Below are 15,357 nucleotides of genomic sequence, written 5' to 3' on the forward strand. Positions count from 1 at the left end.
GACCAAAAATAGCAGGTGGATTTATTTTTTTCCGGCAACAGGGATGGTACACTAACCGTGGCCTCCGAGGCTCCATCTTCACCCGGGCCATTGCCTCACGGGCTTTGGCCATGCTTCCCTCAGGCGGAGCATGGATATAACATGGCCCCCATGGCGACTACCTGGTAACGGAAGCAGCAGACTAGTGTCTGCCCAAATCCTTCCGACCCAGGCATCCTCTTCTGTCTTCAGAAGTCTTCTATCTTGAGGGCTCCCCATCAAGGACAGGAAACCAACTGATGCGGAGAGAGGAGCCGCCCCTTTTATCTTGAAGGTTTCCTGTCCTTGAAGGGCGGATCCCCTCTCTCGTGGTGCCGTCACGTATGATGGAAAAAAACAGTTCATCCCCCAGACATGAATTACGGCATGGGACAGAATGACAGATAGGTGAAGGATATTGTGTTTTTTTGTTATATTTGTTTTATTACAGAAAACGAGGGCCTTCGGTGGAATAGGCGTTAGAGGAGTACAACTGTGTTTATTATTTTTAAATAAAAAGGTAAAATTCATTCTTCCTTTATTCCTGCTGCACCACTGAATTCCATTTTTCATAAATCCACTATACGGTTCCAGAGATAAGGACTTTTTTGTTTGGTGTATGTTTTTATGGTCTTTACTAAAGAGTGTTTCTCACGAGATCATAATGCAGGCTAAAAACCCACTCCAGAGAATCGTCTGAGATACATCTCCCTTTGTAAAGACCGTAAAAAATAGTACTAAATAAAAAGTCCCATCTCCGGTACTGTATTGTGGATTTTTTTTTATTAAATGGAATACTCAGGGGAGCAGCAGGAATAAAAAGAGCAAAAACTGGCCAATTTTGACATGATAACATGTCCTCTTTCGGGTAGGTTCACACAAGAGTCTAAAAAAATATATCGTACAGAGTTTCATCCAGAAGATATGGGTGATTTATTTCTCACTTGTCATGTCCGTAGGCAATCCGATTTTTAAAGAAACTATTATTCATTTACAAGATCATTCACAGCTTCCTATGTTACAGAATTGCAATGTATCTGTAAAAGAAATGGATACTATAGTGTGGCTTGGTATGTGATCCGATTTTATTTGTCCACCCAAAGACTTGAATGGGTGAGTCTAATCAGATTTAAGGAATATACTAGTGGTTTTTACTTTTACCTTTGTGGACACCTACGTGAAAAAAAGATCATCAAGGCTCAGGCATCTGTAGACTGTAAATAATATGTTTTTTGGAGGTTTTATTTATTGCATTAATTGAGAGTGTAGCCTGTTGTGCTGAACAACATGAAACCTCAATAGTAAAATTATATTTGTAGTCATTCAATTACCAGGAAGAATAAAAGAGGGACATAAGGAGTGTCACATTTGAAAGATCTTTATTATTGAACCAAAACAGTTAATCACGTACCTGGAGGACAAGCTCTCTGATGGTCTTAATGTAAAGGGTCAGATAATCCTTTACATAAACCTCCTTCATGTAACTTGGTATTGAAAACCAGTCACTGGCGATGGCAGCCTCGTTCTCATTATTGCCGCTCCACACAATAATACAAGGGTGAGATTTAAGTCTTCGAATCTGTAAGTCACCAAAATATCACATTTTATACAGTAAAATATCACTACTAACCAGAGCACAGATTCTTTTCAGAGAATTCTCTAGTTTTATATCCTGGCTAAAACCGATTACAGGAAGGAAATGAACTATAGAAGAATAATGCCGATGAATCGGCACACAGTGTGGAGTGGTCTATGGAAGAACGAACAGTCTTAAAATAAGTCAGCATTATTTGTGGACACAAAAATAACTGCAGTTCTGTCAGGATTCACCGAATAAACGGTTATTTCTTCCTACTTATTTTAAACATAATTTCAATTTCGGAAATATTTGGAAGATATTATAAAGGGAGCCTGTCAACTTCCTCAGGTTCCCATACTGCCACCATGCATTTATTGATCCTTGTACATAATACCTAACAAGCCCTTTTTAGTGGCTTTCACATTTTTTTATATGCCCAAAACCAATTTTATAACTGGGCTTGCAATGCGCTCACTATTGGGTGTCTAGTCATGGGGGCATTGCTTTCCCCCAGAATAAAGTTCCCAATAATCGAGTTATCACACTCCTGTGAGCGCGAGTTACAGGATTTGTAAGAGTGGCGTCCCACCTGCTCTGCAAATCTCTGCCTCCTTGACAGTGCGCACTGTGCATGTCCAATGTGTGACCACCGACTCCTTGCACATCTTGTCTTGGGCTGTGTACTACATCATTGCTGCTTCCCTGGACGTGCAGAGTGTGCCAAGAATGCCGGAGAAAGTACACCAGGTAGGCAGATTTGCAAAGAGGTGACGCTGTTCTTACAGATCAAGTCACTCACACCCACTGGGGAGTGATCACATGATTAGTGGGACGATTAGTATGGGAGAACACAACACCCTTATGAGTAGTCACAAACTAATTAGCATGTCGCAAGCCTAGTTATAACATTTATTTAAGACATGTTCAAAAATCTATAGCAAAAATGGGCTCGTTAGGAAGTATATACAAAGATCAATAAATAAATGGGGATGGTTTGGGGGTGTCTGGATAAGCAGTTCGGTTCCCTTTAAATCATTCATGCTTTGCCGTGTCTTCAGACTGCAATGTTAGGAATGAAATAAGGGTACTTCAGGATTTTGCAAAACTTGACAAATAGTAGGGAATGATTTACAATAAAGATATAACTTGTGATGAGAGTAACTGCTTGTTATTAGAGTTTGCCTAGGGTGCTCAGATATCCACATATATTGATATCGCGGGCGCTCGGGTGAGACTTTCGTGTCCCCACGTTTTGCAGCTGTTAAGACCTGCGATACTCTAGTAATGAGCTCTGGCGCTCCTCACTAGACATAACCATTGTTAATGAATCTCTTGCAATTCAAGTGGTCTCCATGGACCCTATTCCTACAGATATAAGGATCTGCTCATCATTCACATGACTTAAAGAAATAACCATGAATGTTGAATCTATTTTATAATATTCCCTACTCTTCTACAAATACTGAACCACCATAGAAGCCTATTTAAGGGTACATTCAGCCTTCATCCTGCATTCATTCCTCTATGTTCTGCTATAAATCCCAAGTTACATCGGCATAGCATCAAATGACCAGGTAGAGCCAGATTCATCTCTCTCTGATTGGAGGACACTGACTTTTCTCCATATTCTCCTAAATAAATTACCTGATTATAAATATACGGGAATGGAGGCTGAACAGTGAACTCCTACATTATAACTGGGTGACAAGCAATGAGCAGTCATTATCTTTGATATGAGCCTCTGACCCCCACATTCCCATTGAGAACGTCATACATGCAATTTCATCACACAGTCTCTTCTGCCCACTGAGGAAAGCACAACGTCATGTAGTTCTCTGGGGTCACCATGAGATCAAATGACCAAACACCACATCTTAAAGTTCCAGATAGTATTACGGTACATTTTTAAGCTACCACTTTCTAACTAAATTATATTTAGTGGAGGTCTAGTGACAGGATAAACTTAAAAAAAGAACAAGATTTGTAAATGAATAGTTCCATTAACTAATATGACTAAATAAAATAATATAGCTCTGTGAAAATATCTGAAGGGCTGTCACAGTGCAGAGGGATCATCCTTATTCTCATTTCTACATGGAAACACAAGAAGCAATGGAATGAAACTGAAAGGGAAAAGATACAGATTAGATATTAGAAAATACTTTTTGACAGTGAGGGTGCACAATGAGTGGAAAGGCTGCCACGAGAGGTGGCGAGTTCTCCTTCAATGGAAGTCTTCAAACAGAGGCTGGACAGTCATCTGTCTTGAGATGGTTTTGTGAATCCTGCATTCAGCAGGGGGTTGGACCAGATGACCCTGGGGGTCCCTTCAAACTTTAATATTCTATGACTAATTTGACTATGTGCTGTTCATTTTTAAAATGCAGAGCAAGAGAACAGATTCTGTCTTAAGAAATTATTTAGAATATTTCTTTGCTTTCTAGCTCAGGGTGATATATTGCAGCCATAAATATTTGTTCACTTTAAAAAAGTTATTTATAATACATTCTGATTTATGTCCCCTTGTGAGAATGTACCTGGTGAGTGACTTCTTCTCTGACCCTATCCAGAAACCAATCATCAGTTGGGTAAAGGGCACATGCAAACATAAAATCTTGCCAGATCTGCAAGAGTAACAATACAACGATGTGCATGAATACTGATACTTGTTATGGCTAGCTGATAATCGCAAGAACATAGTCCGTCCCATATGAATATAGCATCTCAGTTTAACAAACTAATAAATGACAAAAAATAAATAAAAAGACATGACCTGCAACAGCATAACTGAGATTTATGTTAGAAAATCATGTGCATAGTTCCAAATAAAAAGGGGGGGGGGAATTAAAAGTCCTAATGTTGTCCTGTTTATCTCGTGGATATGACTTCCTTATATGATATGTAGTAACAGAATAATAGGCCTAGAAATTCAAAAATTAGTGTTGTTTGTAACATCATGTTATTACCAACAATATGAAGCACACGTAAAGCGATTACCATTATTCCCAAGTCATCACAAATGCTGTAGAACTCATCGCTCTCGTATATTCCTCCACCCCACACACGTAGAGTATTCATATTAGCATCAACCGCGGACTGTAGGAGATTACGGAGCCTGTATATAGATTGGTGGCAATGTAAGTGACAACACACGTATCCATCTCTAGAAATCCCTTTTCAAGATTAGTGTTGGATTATATTTTTTCCATTACATGTGAAGTTTTGTAATGTAATCTGTCATGCATTTTTGGTGCTGACACACCAAAAAGAACTGTAACAAATCGTCCAAATCTTATTTGTTGCCTAATAGTTTTAAATGAATTATAGTAAAGGAGCTAGAACGGTTCTATTTTGTGCCAAGTCCAAAAAAGAAGACCACTACCTGTCAGAACTGACTCTGTCTTGAAAAGAGTCGGCTGGTATCCAGTTGGATCCTTTGAGGAAAATGGGAACTCCATTGATCTTCATGTAAAACGACAGACCAGGAGAGCCATCAATTGGTTCCTCAACAAGTTCTACAGTCCGAAAATAAATCTGCATTGAGAGAATGAACACCTTAGCAAAGCGAAGAGGAAAAAAAATTAGGAATTCAGTATATTGACTCAAAGTGATAAGCCTCAAGTGAATAGGGTAGAGATGCAGTTCCCATTCTAAAAAAAGACTGCTTCAGATGTTCGTAAAATACGGTCAAAGTGTGGACCGCAATCACCAGACTAGCCGTAGATTGCCTGACCCGCTGCCAAGTTTGGAGGGGAAACCCATGGCCAATCCGTGCATTTTGGTTAGTACTCAGACAGTGCTTCACAGATGTCTGCATGACCCCACAGGATTGTGCCATGCCATGATTCCAACTCTTTGGGTATGTTTCCACGGTCAGGAATGGCTCAGTATTTGCTCAGTATTTGACACAGGTAAAATCTGCATCTGAGGTCACTGGCATGTCACCTGCGTTTTTTTTTACATGCCTTTTTGATACGTGTTTTTCTGCATGCCTTGTTTCATTACATGCGTTTTTGTCACTTGAAATAAAGATTATTGAAAGTTGGCTTCTGAGAAGGGGGAAAAAAAAAGTGATTTCCTGTTTGCAGATAGGATACGTGCACACAGTCAGTAAACACTGCAAGTTGGATGCTGCATACATCTACAGCGTCCAACCCGCAGCGGCCAGATGTTACAGCATAGTGGGTGGGATAATTAGATGCGGTTTTACCGCCTCTAATGTTAGTCTATGGGAAATTTACGCTGTGGGGTCTGAGCGTCTCCGCATCGTAAATAGATATGCTGCGGTCAGGAAAGACGCGCCGCATGTCAGGATATGCAGGTCTGTCGCCTGCATCTCCGAACGCATAGTGGAGATGGGATTTCATGAAATCCCCTCCACTATGCTGTAACACCTTGACGCTGCGGGTTTGATGCTGTGGCTGTACGCAGCGTCAAACCCGCAGCGTTTCCTGACCGTAGAAACATACCCTTCCTGAATAGGCCAAATTTTCTAATTTGACATGTCAATTTATTTGCTAATATCGCAGATATTTCTTCATTTCTTAGCGATTCGGAGACTTTTTAATGAAGCACTAGACCAGATTCATCATTGCCTTTTTGCCATTTTCTTTTGGGCGTGAATACCTCTCTATTACTGACTCTTTGTTTTGCTAAATATGAAATCAAACGATCTGCGCCTTTTTTAAACTTGTCTTATTTAGTTTAGCTAATCTTCTCACCAAGATGGCTTTTCCATATATTTCAGATAAATTCATTAAAAGCAACTTTTTTTAAAAAAGGTTACAAATTCTATGCACAAATGTACTGCAGTCCCCTTTGTAGTGTGTGCTTTTTAATAACAGTTTCTTCTCCACACGCCGCAAAAGTTGCAGAATATGCAAGGGTTTGCTCTAAAAGGGCTCAAAAAAGGTTAAAGACAAAAATAAGACCATTTTTACTTTGCTCAAAATTTATGAACCATGTACCCATTCTGAACAATTTTGCGCAATAAATCAGCAAATAAAAGACAAAAGAAAAGAAACTTATAATAGACAAATGTTAAATGTGGGCCATTGCACTTTTTTTTTTTTTTTTAGGAGGGTAGTAAATTTAACCCCTTCCCGACCTGTGACGCCATGTAGGCGTCATGAAAGTCGGTGCCAATCCGACCTGTGATGCCTATGTGGCGTCATGGCAGGATCGCTTTCCTGCAGATCGGGTGAAAGGGTTAACTGTAATTTCACCAGACCTGCAGGGACAGGGGGAGTGGTACTTGAGCCCAGGGGGGGTTCCCCCCCCCATGGCTACGATCGCTCTGATTGGCTGTTGAAAGTGAAACAGTCAATCAGAGCAATCGTAATATTTCACCAATGAAAATTGGTGAAATATTACAATCCAGCCATGGCCGATGCTGCAATATCATCGGCCACGGCTGGAGACCCCGATCTGCCCCCGCCACCGATCTGCAGCCGCCGCCAGTGTTTTCTACCCTCCGTTATGTCCTCCGCTGCCCTCCACTCCCCTTCGTCCTGTCCGGCGCCCCTCGCTATCTGGTCCCACCCCCCCCGTACCTTCGGAGTCCCGGGGTCCCTCCCGGTGTCCGTCCAGCTTCTAGGATGGGCGCCGCCATCTTCCAAAATGGCGGGCGCAAGCGCAGTGCGCCCACCGAATCTGCCGACCAGCAGATTCGTTCATTCATTTTTATCACTGTGATAGATCATATCACAGTGATCAAAATAAAAAAAAAAAAGTAAATAAACCCCCATCTTTATCACCCCCATAGGTAGAGAAAATAATGAAATAAAGAAAATATATTTATTTTTCCACTAGGGTTAGGGTTAGAACTAGGGTTAGTGTTGCAATTAGGGTTAGGGTTGCAATTATGGTTAGGGTTGCAATTAGGGTTATGGTTAGGGTTGCAATTAGGGTTACGGTTAGAATTAGGGTTAGAATTAGGCTATGGGCACACAGTGCAGATCAGGGGATTAGCCGCTGCGGATTCGTAGCAGTTTTCCATCAGGCTTACAGTACCATGTAAACCTATGGAAAACCAAATCCGCTGTGCCCATGGTGCAGAAAATACCGCTTGGTATTTTCCGCAGCATGTCAATTCTTTGTGCGGATTCCGCAGCGTTTTACACCTGTTCCTGTATAGGAATCCGCTGGTGAATTCCGCACAAAAAACACTGGAAATCTGTGGAAAATCCGCAGTGCGTTTTACCTGCGGATTTTTCTAAAATGGTGTGGAAAAATCCGCACACAAATCCGCAACGTGGGCACATAGCCTTAGGGTAAGGGTTGGAATCAGGGTTAGGGTTGGAATTAGAGTTAAGATTAGCGTTAGGGGTGTGTTGGGGTTAGGGTTGTGGTTAGGGTTGGGATTATGGGTGTGTTGGGGTTAGGGTTGTGGTTAGGGGTGTGTTGGGGTTAGGGTTGTGATTAGGGTCATGGTTAGAGTTGGGATTAGGGTTAGGGATGTGTTGGGGTTAGTGTTGGAGTTAGAATTGAGGGGTTTCCACTGTTTAGGCACATTCGGGGGTCTCCAAACGCGACATGGCGCCACTATTGATTCCAGCCAACCTTGCGTTCAAAAAGTCAAATGGTGCTCCCTCCCTTCCGAGCCCCAACGTGTGCCCAAACAGTGGTTTACCCCCACATATGGGGCATCAGTGTATGCAGGACAAACTGGACAACAACTTTTGGGGTTCAATTTCTCCTGTTACCCTTGTGAAAATAAAAAATTGTTGACTAAACAAAAATCATTTTTTATTTTCACGGCTCTGCTTTATAAACTTCTGTGAAGCACTTGGGGGTTGAAAGTATTCATCACATATCTAGATAAATTCCTTGGGGGGTCTAGTTTCCAAAATGGGGTCACTTATGGGGGTTTCTACTGTTTAGGCACATCAGGGGCTCTGCAAACGCAACGTGTCGCCCGCAGACCATTCCATCAAAGTCTGCATTTCAAAACGGCACTACTTCCCTTCCGAGCCCCGACGTATGCCCAAATAGTGGTTTACCCCCGCATAAGGGGTATCAGCGTACACAGGACAAACTGGAAAACAACTTTTGGGGTCCAATTTTTCCTGTTACTCTTGTGAAAATAAAAAATTGCGGGCTAAAAAAATCATTTTTGAGGAAAGAAAAATGATTTTTTTATTTTCACCGCTCTGCGTTATAAACTTCTGTGAAGCACTAGGTGGTTCAAAGTGCTCACCACACATCTAGATAATTTCTTTGGGGGTTTAGTTTCCAAAATGGCATCACTGGTGGGGGAGCTCCAATGTTTAGGCACACAGGGGCTCTCCAAACGCGACAAGGTGTCCGCTAATGATTGGAGCTAATTTTCCATTCAAAAAGTCAAATGGCGCTCCCTCCCTTCCGAGCCCTGCCGTGCACCCAAACAGTGGTTTACCCCCAACATATGAGGTATCGATGTACTCAGGAGACATTGCCCAACAAATTTTAGGATCCATTTTATCCTGTTACCAATGTGAAAATGAAAAAATTGAGGCTAAAAGAAAATTTGTGTGAAAAAAAAAGTACTTTTTCATTTTTACGATCAATTTGTGAAGCACCTGGGAGTTGAAAGTGCTCACTATGCTTCTAGATAAGTTCCTTGGGGGGTCTAGTTTCCAAAATGGGGTCACTTGTGGGGGAGCTCCAATCTTTATGCACACAGGGGCTCTCCAAACGCGACATGGTGTCGGCTAAAGATTGGAGCCAACTTTTCATTCAAAAAGTCAAATGGCGCTCCTTCCCTTCCGAGCCCGGTCATGCATCCAAACAGTGGTTCCCCCCCACATATGGGGTATCGGCGTACTCAGGACAAATTGGACAACAACTTTCGTGGTCCAGTTTCTCCTTTTACCCTTGGTAAAATAAAAAAATTGTTGCTAAAAGATCATTTTTGTGACTAAAAAGTTAAATGTTAATTTTTTCCTTCCATGTTGCTTCTGTTGCTATGAAACACCTGAAGGGTTAATAAACTTCTTGAATGTGGTTTTGGGCACCTTGAGGGGTGAAGTTTTTAGAATGGTGTCACGTTTGGGTATTTTCAGCCATATAGAACCCTCAAAATGACTTCAAATGTGAGGTGTTCCCTAAAAAAAATGGTTTTGTAAATTTTGCTGTAAAAATGAGAAATCGCTGGTTAAATTGTAACCCTTATAACTTCCTAGCAAAAAAAAAATTTTGTTTCCAAAATTGTGCTGATGTAAAGTAGACATGTGGGAAATGTTATTTATTAACTATTTTGTGTCACATAACTCTCTGGTTTAACAGAATAAAAATTCAAAATTTGAAAATTGTTACATTTTCAAAATTTTCGCCAAATTTCCGTTTTTTTTCACAAATAAACGCAAAAATTATCGACCTAAATTTACCCAATATGTCACAAAAAAACAATCTCTGAATCGCTACGATCCGTTGAAGCGTTCTTGAGTTATTACCTCATAAATGGACACTGGTCAGAATTGCAAAAAAATGGCCAGGTCATTAAGGTCAAAATAGGTTGGTCATGAAGGGGTTAAATTGATATGATTTGCATTTTTATGAAAATATCTGAAATTAATTTGCAGGGGCCTATATGTCAGAAAGTCCCTAAAAAAGACCCATTTTTCTAACTGCAGTCCTAAAAGTATTCAAAACCACAGTCAGGAAGTTTGTTAACTCTTTAGGTGCATCTAAATTGACAATTTAGCCAAACTTTTCATTTTCTCCAGGGCAACATAATTACACCAGTGCACCAAATGTAGTCAAAAACTATGGCTCAGAAAAAAAACTAGCGCTATTTGACTTTTGGAGCACAATTTTGGCTGGAATAGATGCATAACATATTGTATTTGGAGAGACCATGATGTGCCAAAAGAGCAGAAACTCCCCACAAGAGACCCCCATTTAGAAGACTGCATACCTAAATTAATCAAGTGAGCCTCTCTCTCGTATAGAATTTTACAACTGTGGGCCGTGAAAATGAAAAATACCGTACCTTTTTTTGTACAAAAAAGTTGCATTGGCCCCATATTTTTCATTTTCACGAGGATAAAAGGAGTAAATGGACCCTTACAACTTGTTTTGCTATTTCGTCCAAACATTGTATTACTACACATGTGGTTGGAAACTACTGTTCACATACACTACAGAGATCAAAATCAGAAGGAAAGCCATTTTGAAGTTCAAATTTTGCCTGGAAGCTTTGCAGGTGACATGTCCCATTTGCAGGGTCCCAGAGGTAACAGAAAAGAATAAAACCCCTACAAGTGACTCCCCCCTTTACAAACTACCCACCTCAATGAATATAACCACCCCAAAGTTATTTCACTTCTATAACAGTTAGAAAAAATGTAAAATTTCTTTTTCCTGCCTATTAAAAAATTATTGGTTGAGTCCACAATTGCAAGTGCAATAGGAGGAAAAAGTACCTTTGCAACGCTATTTCTCAGAAGGCCTCAACTGTCCCATAGGTGGTCAGAAACTACTATTAAGGCATACTGTTGCAAGACTCAGAACAGAAGATGCGCCATTTTAGAGGGCAACTTCTTCTACAATAGTTTGTAGGTGCCAAGTCAAATTAGCCTAGCCCTTGAGGTGTCAGACCAACATCAGCACCCCCATACAAGCTATACCATTTTACAAGTAGCATTCCTCAAGGAGCTGCTAAAGAGGTAATGAGATAGTCATTTTATGTAGGGTTTTACTAATGCAGTCCCCAAGTTCTAAACATCTGACTTACATATGACTGGTAGTTAGGAACATAAGATGTATTAAAAACAAAACTAATAACTCATCATTCCCTTCTACAGCCACCCTGAGGTTAAAGTTTTTGCATTACAGAGAAACTGCAGATATTGTGGCCATTTCATAGCAATACAAATAATTGGCGTATTTTATAAAATATCAGCACTCCAATATTGCACCAAGGCCCCAAACATTCGTAATTTCTATTGCATCTACATGGGTCCAATTAGCGAATGATGAAGTGGGGTTTTGGGCAAGAAATTGTTGGGCATATAAATTATTGTAGGCCACAATGAGATTTTTGGAAATCCTCGGAAACTGTCAATTTCTGGGAGGTCTGTGGTTTCAAATTGGATTACTGTGCTGGCCACAAAAATCAAGAATCTGAGGCTCCTAATTTTCAGTGAATGGAGTCCACAAGGGAACAACATCTGTAGGCTTTGCCTCATCTGTAGTCCAGGTAGCTGATTATCACTGGAGGATGAAAAGGAAAAAATAGAGGAATATGGCATTCGTGCTCATTGTTAAGCTACGGCCACGCTAGTATTTGGTCAGTATTTCACATCAGTATTTGTAAGCCAAAATCAGGAGTGGGTCAAAAATGCGGCAGTGGTGACGTGTTTCTACTTTACTTTTTCTATGATTGTTCCACTCCTAATTTTTGCTTACAAATACTGATGTGAAATACTGACCACATACAGGTAGTGTGACTGTAGACTTAGACTATATTTACAGAACCATATTTTCCATCCAGGTGCTGTCCATGAAAAAAAAACAGCACTCAGACCAATGTTATTCAATAGGGCTGTTAAAATGGCCGTCTTTTCACACAGATTGAAGACGTGAAAAAATAAAACATTTTTCAGATGAGACTTATTTTTTCAAGTTTATGGGTGCAAAGAATAATTTCTATTAATAACTTTATTTCTATGGCGCCAACATATTTTGCAGCACTTTACATTTTAGAGGGGACTTGTACAGACAATAAACATTACAGCATAACAATAAACACACAGATCAACAGATACCAAGAGGAATGAGGGCCCTGCTCGCAAGCTTACTATCTATGAGGGAAAAGGGGAGACACGAGAGGTGGATGGTAACAATTGCTTTCGCTGTTCGGACCAGCCATAGTGTAAGGCTCGGGTGTTCATGTAATGCTGCATGAGCCGGTTATCAGCCTAAGTATGTAACAGTACAGACACAGAGGGCTATTAACTGTATAAAGTGTATGAGAACATGATGCGAGGAAATTTTGAATGGACATCACAGGGATAGTTAGATTAATGTGTTGAATTTAAGAATTTTTTTAATCCAATATAGAGATCAACCAAAAAGCATCAGATTTTTATGGATACAATGCCCTTGTTTAACATGGGAAACTGAATTTATCATTGCAAATTTTAACAACTATTGAAGTATAAAAACAGATGCAAAACGTCGGTTACTCTTTAAATGAGTTTTTACATTTGCACATTACAAGTAAAAAATCCTATATATAACTCAAAGCAAAGCCGTATGAATATGAACATATGAATTCGGGAACTAAAGCAGTAAGCGTACAATAACATTGTATGCATATGAAGTATACAAAATTACGATGCCTCATGACAGAAGTGGAACAAAGGTGCTCTTACACTATTACTTAGCAATGTTAATGACAGGCTCATTTATACGAGCCAATAACTGCCAAACTTTCCCAATTATTGAACCGTGTAAACATGCCAACAATCAGCCAAAGGGGCAGTCTGATCAAAGCAATAAAGGTCATTGGAATCAACAGGAGGTTGTATGGGGATAGAACAAACAATTTAACAACCCATCTGCTTCCATTAGCATAGGTAGGCCATGTAAACTGGCCTGTAAAAGAGCAACCATCCACTTGGATATATTTGACTGGCATTCGGTATTGGACCAATGGGCCTTTAAAGGAGAAAATGACCAAAAAATTCTGAAAAAGGTATTAAGATTTAATTACATCAGAAAAAATAAAATCCACACACCTTAGTTGTTTTTTCAATGATGTATTCACCTTCAAAGTGAAATGTGAGAGACATATTATAACCTGTTTGAAGTCCATAACCATTTGGCCACCACAAATCTACAGATGAATTCTGAAACAAAAAAAAAGAAGATCAAACTATTATATGTTTATATTCAAAACAGACTTCATCACTGGTTTCCTTATTTGTGCTATGGCATATTCCATATTCATAAATGTAAGTTAACCCTTAAGACATAAATGTTATGAAATTTGTACAGTTAGACCATATGAAAATAAGCAAGTTTGCAATTGACTTGCTTTTTCTACCTTCGGTAATTCTCCTGCTACAGGAGCATTATCTTGCATAGTGTTCAACTTGTTGACAAGGAGGGCAACCAACAGAGCTAGGCTAGTGCGTGTAGTAGTAACATTACAGGTTGAGGCGTTAACTCAAAAGATACCACTCACCTCTCTCCAGCCCACTGATTCTATACAGCATATAGCCACTTACCTCCCCCTGTTGTCAGCTCTTGACTGAGCTGATGTTATCAATCCTGTAAACATCACAAGGCTAGGTAGGCACCCACACCTGAGGCAATTCCCAGTGCAGTGCTAATATTCACTGTTCACTTGCATTGTAAAAATGCTTTTTGAAAGCTTATGCAAATATAATAACAGTGTAGACTTCAGAACAAGCACTGACAGACCTTTAATGCGTAAAAGTAGCAGGACAAAGATGAGCAGTAAGACCAAGCTACAGAACCAGATCTGTCACTCAAAGAGAAGAGCCTGCCCCCCAGCGACAAGGACGTGAAGAGACTGCAGGGTTGCGCTACTGAAGACTCATGTTGACAATAACCCTTTAAAACAAATAGGGGAGTTACTATATCAGAAAATTAGGAAGGAATATGGGAATATCATCAATTAACTCCCCTCTTATCATACAAAGGTCTGCTCTGGAGGACTACGGATGTCCAAGCATTACTGGTTTAGTCAAGCCTTGCCCAACTGACTATTCTTACAAACGGCTGATCAAAGAGATTACTTTTTATTTTATCAGCTGCAAGAAGACCCACTAAATTAAAATAGGCTGTCCTAAATAGATTCAGGTTCATTGCTTCAAGAATATGTATATCAGACATAGTTACCATCAATGACTACATTTCGAGTTTGGGTTCTTCACCGACTGCACATTTATCTATTGGGAAAGAATATGTGAACAAACTTCTAGAAATACCTTATCAATTTTTAGTATTATTTGATATGACCGCTGACCAGGATCAATTTGCAAATCCTGGGACTGGTCAACCTGAAGCTGTGGTATCCTGAGGACTACATGCCCTGGAAGGACGGTGACTGCATCAAACACAGGCTCAATGACAACTGCCCACTGAGATGTTGAATTATCTGAACAGAAGAGAACACATTGAACAAAACAGATAGTTACATGAATTATCCAGGTACAAAAAGAGCAAAGTTAAACAGCTCAGTAAAGATAAGAAAGCTTCTATTTCATTATTAGCTCTAGATGTTCACAGAGTAAACCCTAAAGACAGAAATGCAACAATGTGGCAAATCCAGTGATGCAATCCTCGGTATATATATCTGCAATATTTACAAAAAAAATGCAATATGTTCTTTTTATTATGAAGGTATTAATATAATCGACACTACAAATAGGTGCGAATCAGTGGAGGAACGGGTCCTAGGACGCCCCTCGATCTCTCGGAACACAGCTATGAAGTGTGCTTCTCTTGGATGGAGTTTTTATTGAGCTCGCACACTCAAAATGTTTTAAGATAATTGTGGGAGTCTCAAGACCCGACCACCACCAATCAGCATTTATTTAAAGTGTCTATTATAAATTGTAAAATCACAGTGCCTTCAATCTGAAGAGACCATGCTCAGTTTTGAACCCATGGTCCAAATATCTCATTTTATAGGCGATTAAACTCATATCTGATATAATTCACTTTATTTAACAAAATGAATGACAGCACTTGGCCTCTTGAATATCTAAACAAGACAAACTTGGGTTCGGTCAACACTGCGTCTG

At 39.9% G+C, this 15,357-nt stretch overlaps 1 protein-coding gene across 2 annotated transcripts in view; it reads right to left on the minus strand.

Moving 5' to 3' along the window:
* The window catches only part of MANBA (mannosidase beta), a 78,917-nt gene that overhangs the window by 29,069 nt on the left and 34,491 nt on the right, over positions 1 to 15,357 (minus strand). For both annotated transcript variants that reach the window (XM_077278031.1, XM_077278039.1), the window contains exons 6-11: positions 14,539 to 14,708; positions 13,321 to 13,431; positions 4,980 to 5,131; positions 4,595 to 4,712; positions 4,135 to 4,221; positions 1,430 to 1,597 (exon numbers count right to left, since the gene is read on the minus strand). In XM_077278031.1, coding sequence (XP_077134146.1) covers positions 1,430 to 1,597; positions 4,135 to 4,221; positions 4,595 to 4,712; positions 4,980 to 5,131; positions 13,321 to 13,431; positions 14,539 to 14,708 — 806 coding nt within the window. The remainder of the gene's footprint in view (positions 1 to 1,429; positions 1,598 to 4,134; positions 4,222 to 4,594; positions 4,713 to 4,979; positions 5,132 to 13,320; positions 13,432 to 14,538; positions 14,709 to 15,357) is intronic.

The sequence above is a fragment of the Ranitomeya variabilis genome, chromosome 1 (genome assembly GCF_051348905.1).
Source record: "Ranitomeya variabilis isolate aRanVar5 chromosome 1, aRanVar5.hap1, whole genome shotgun sequence".
Taxonomy (NCBI): domain Eukaryota; kingdom Metazoa; phylum Chordata; class Amphibia; order Anura; family Dendrobatidae; genus Ranitomeya; species Ranitomeya variabilis.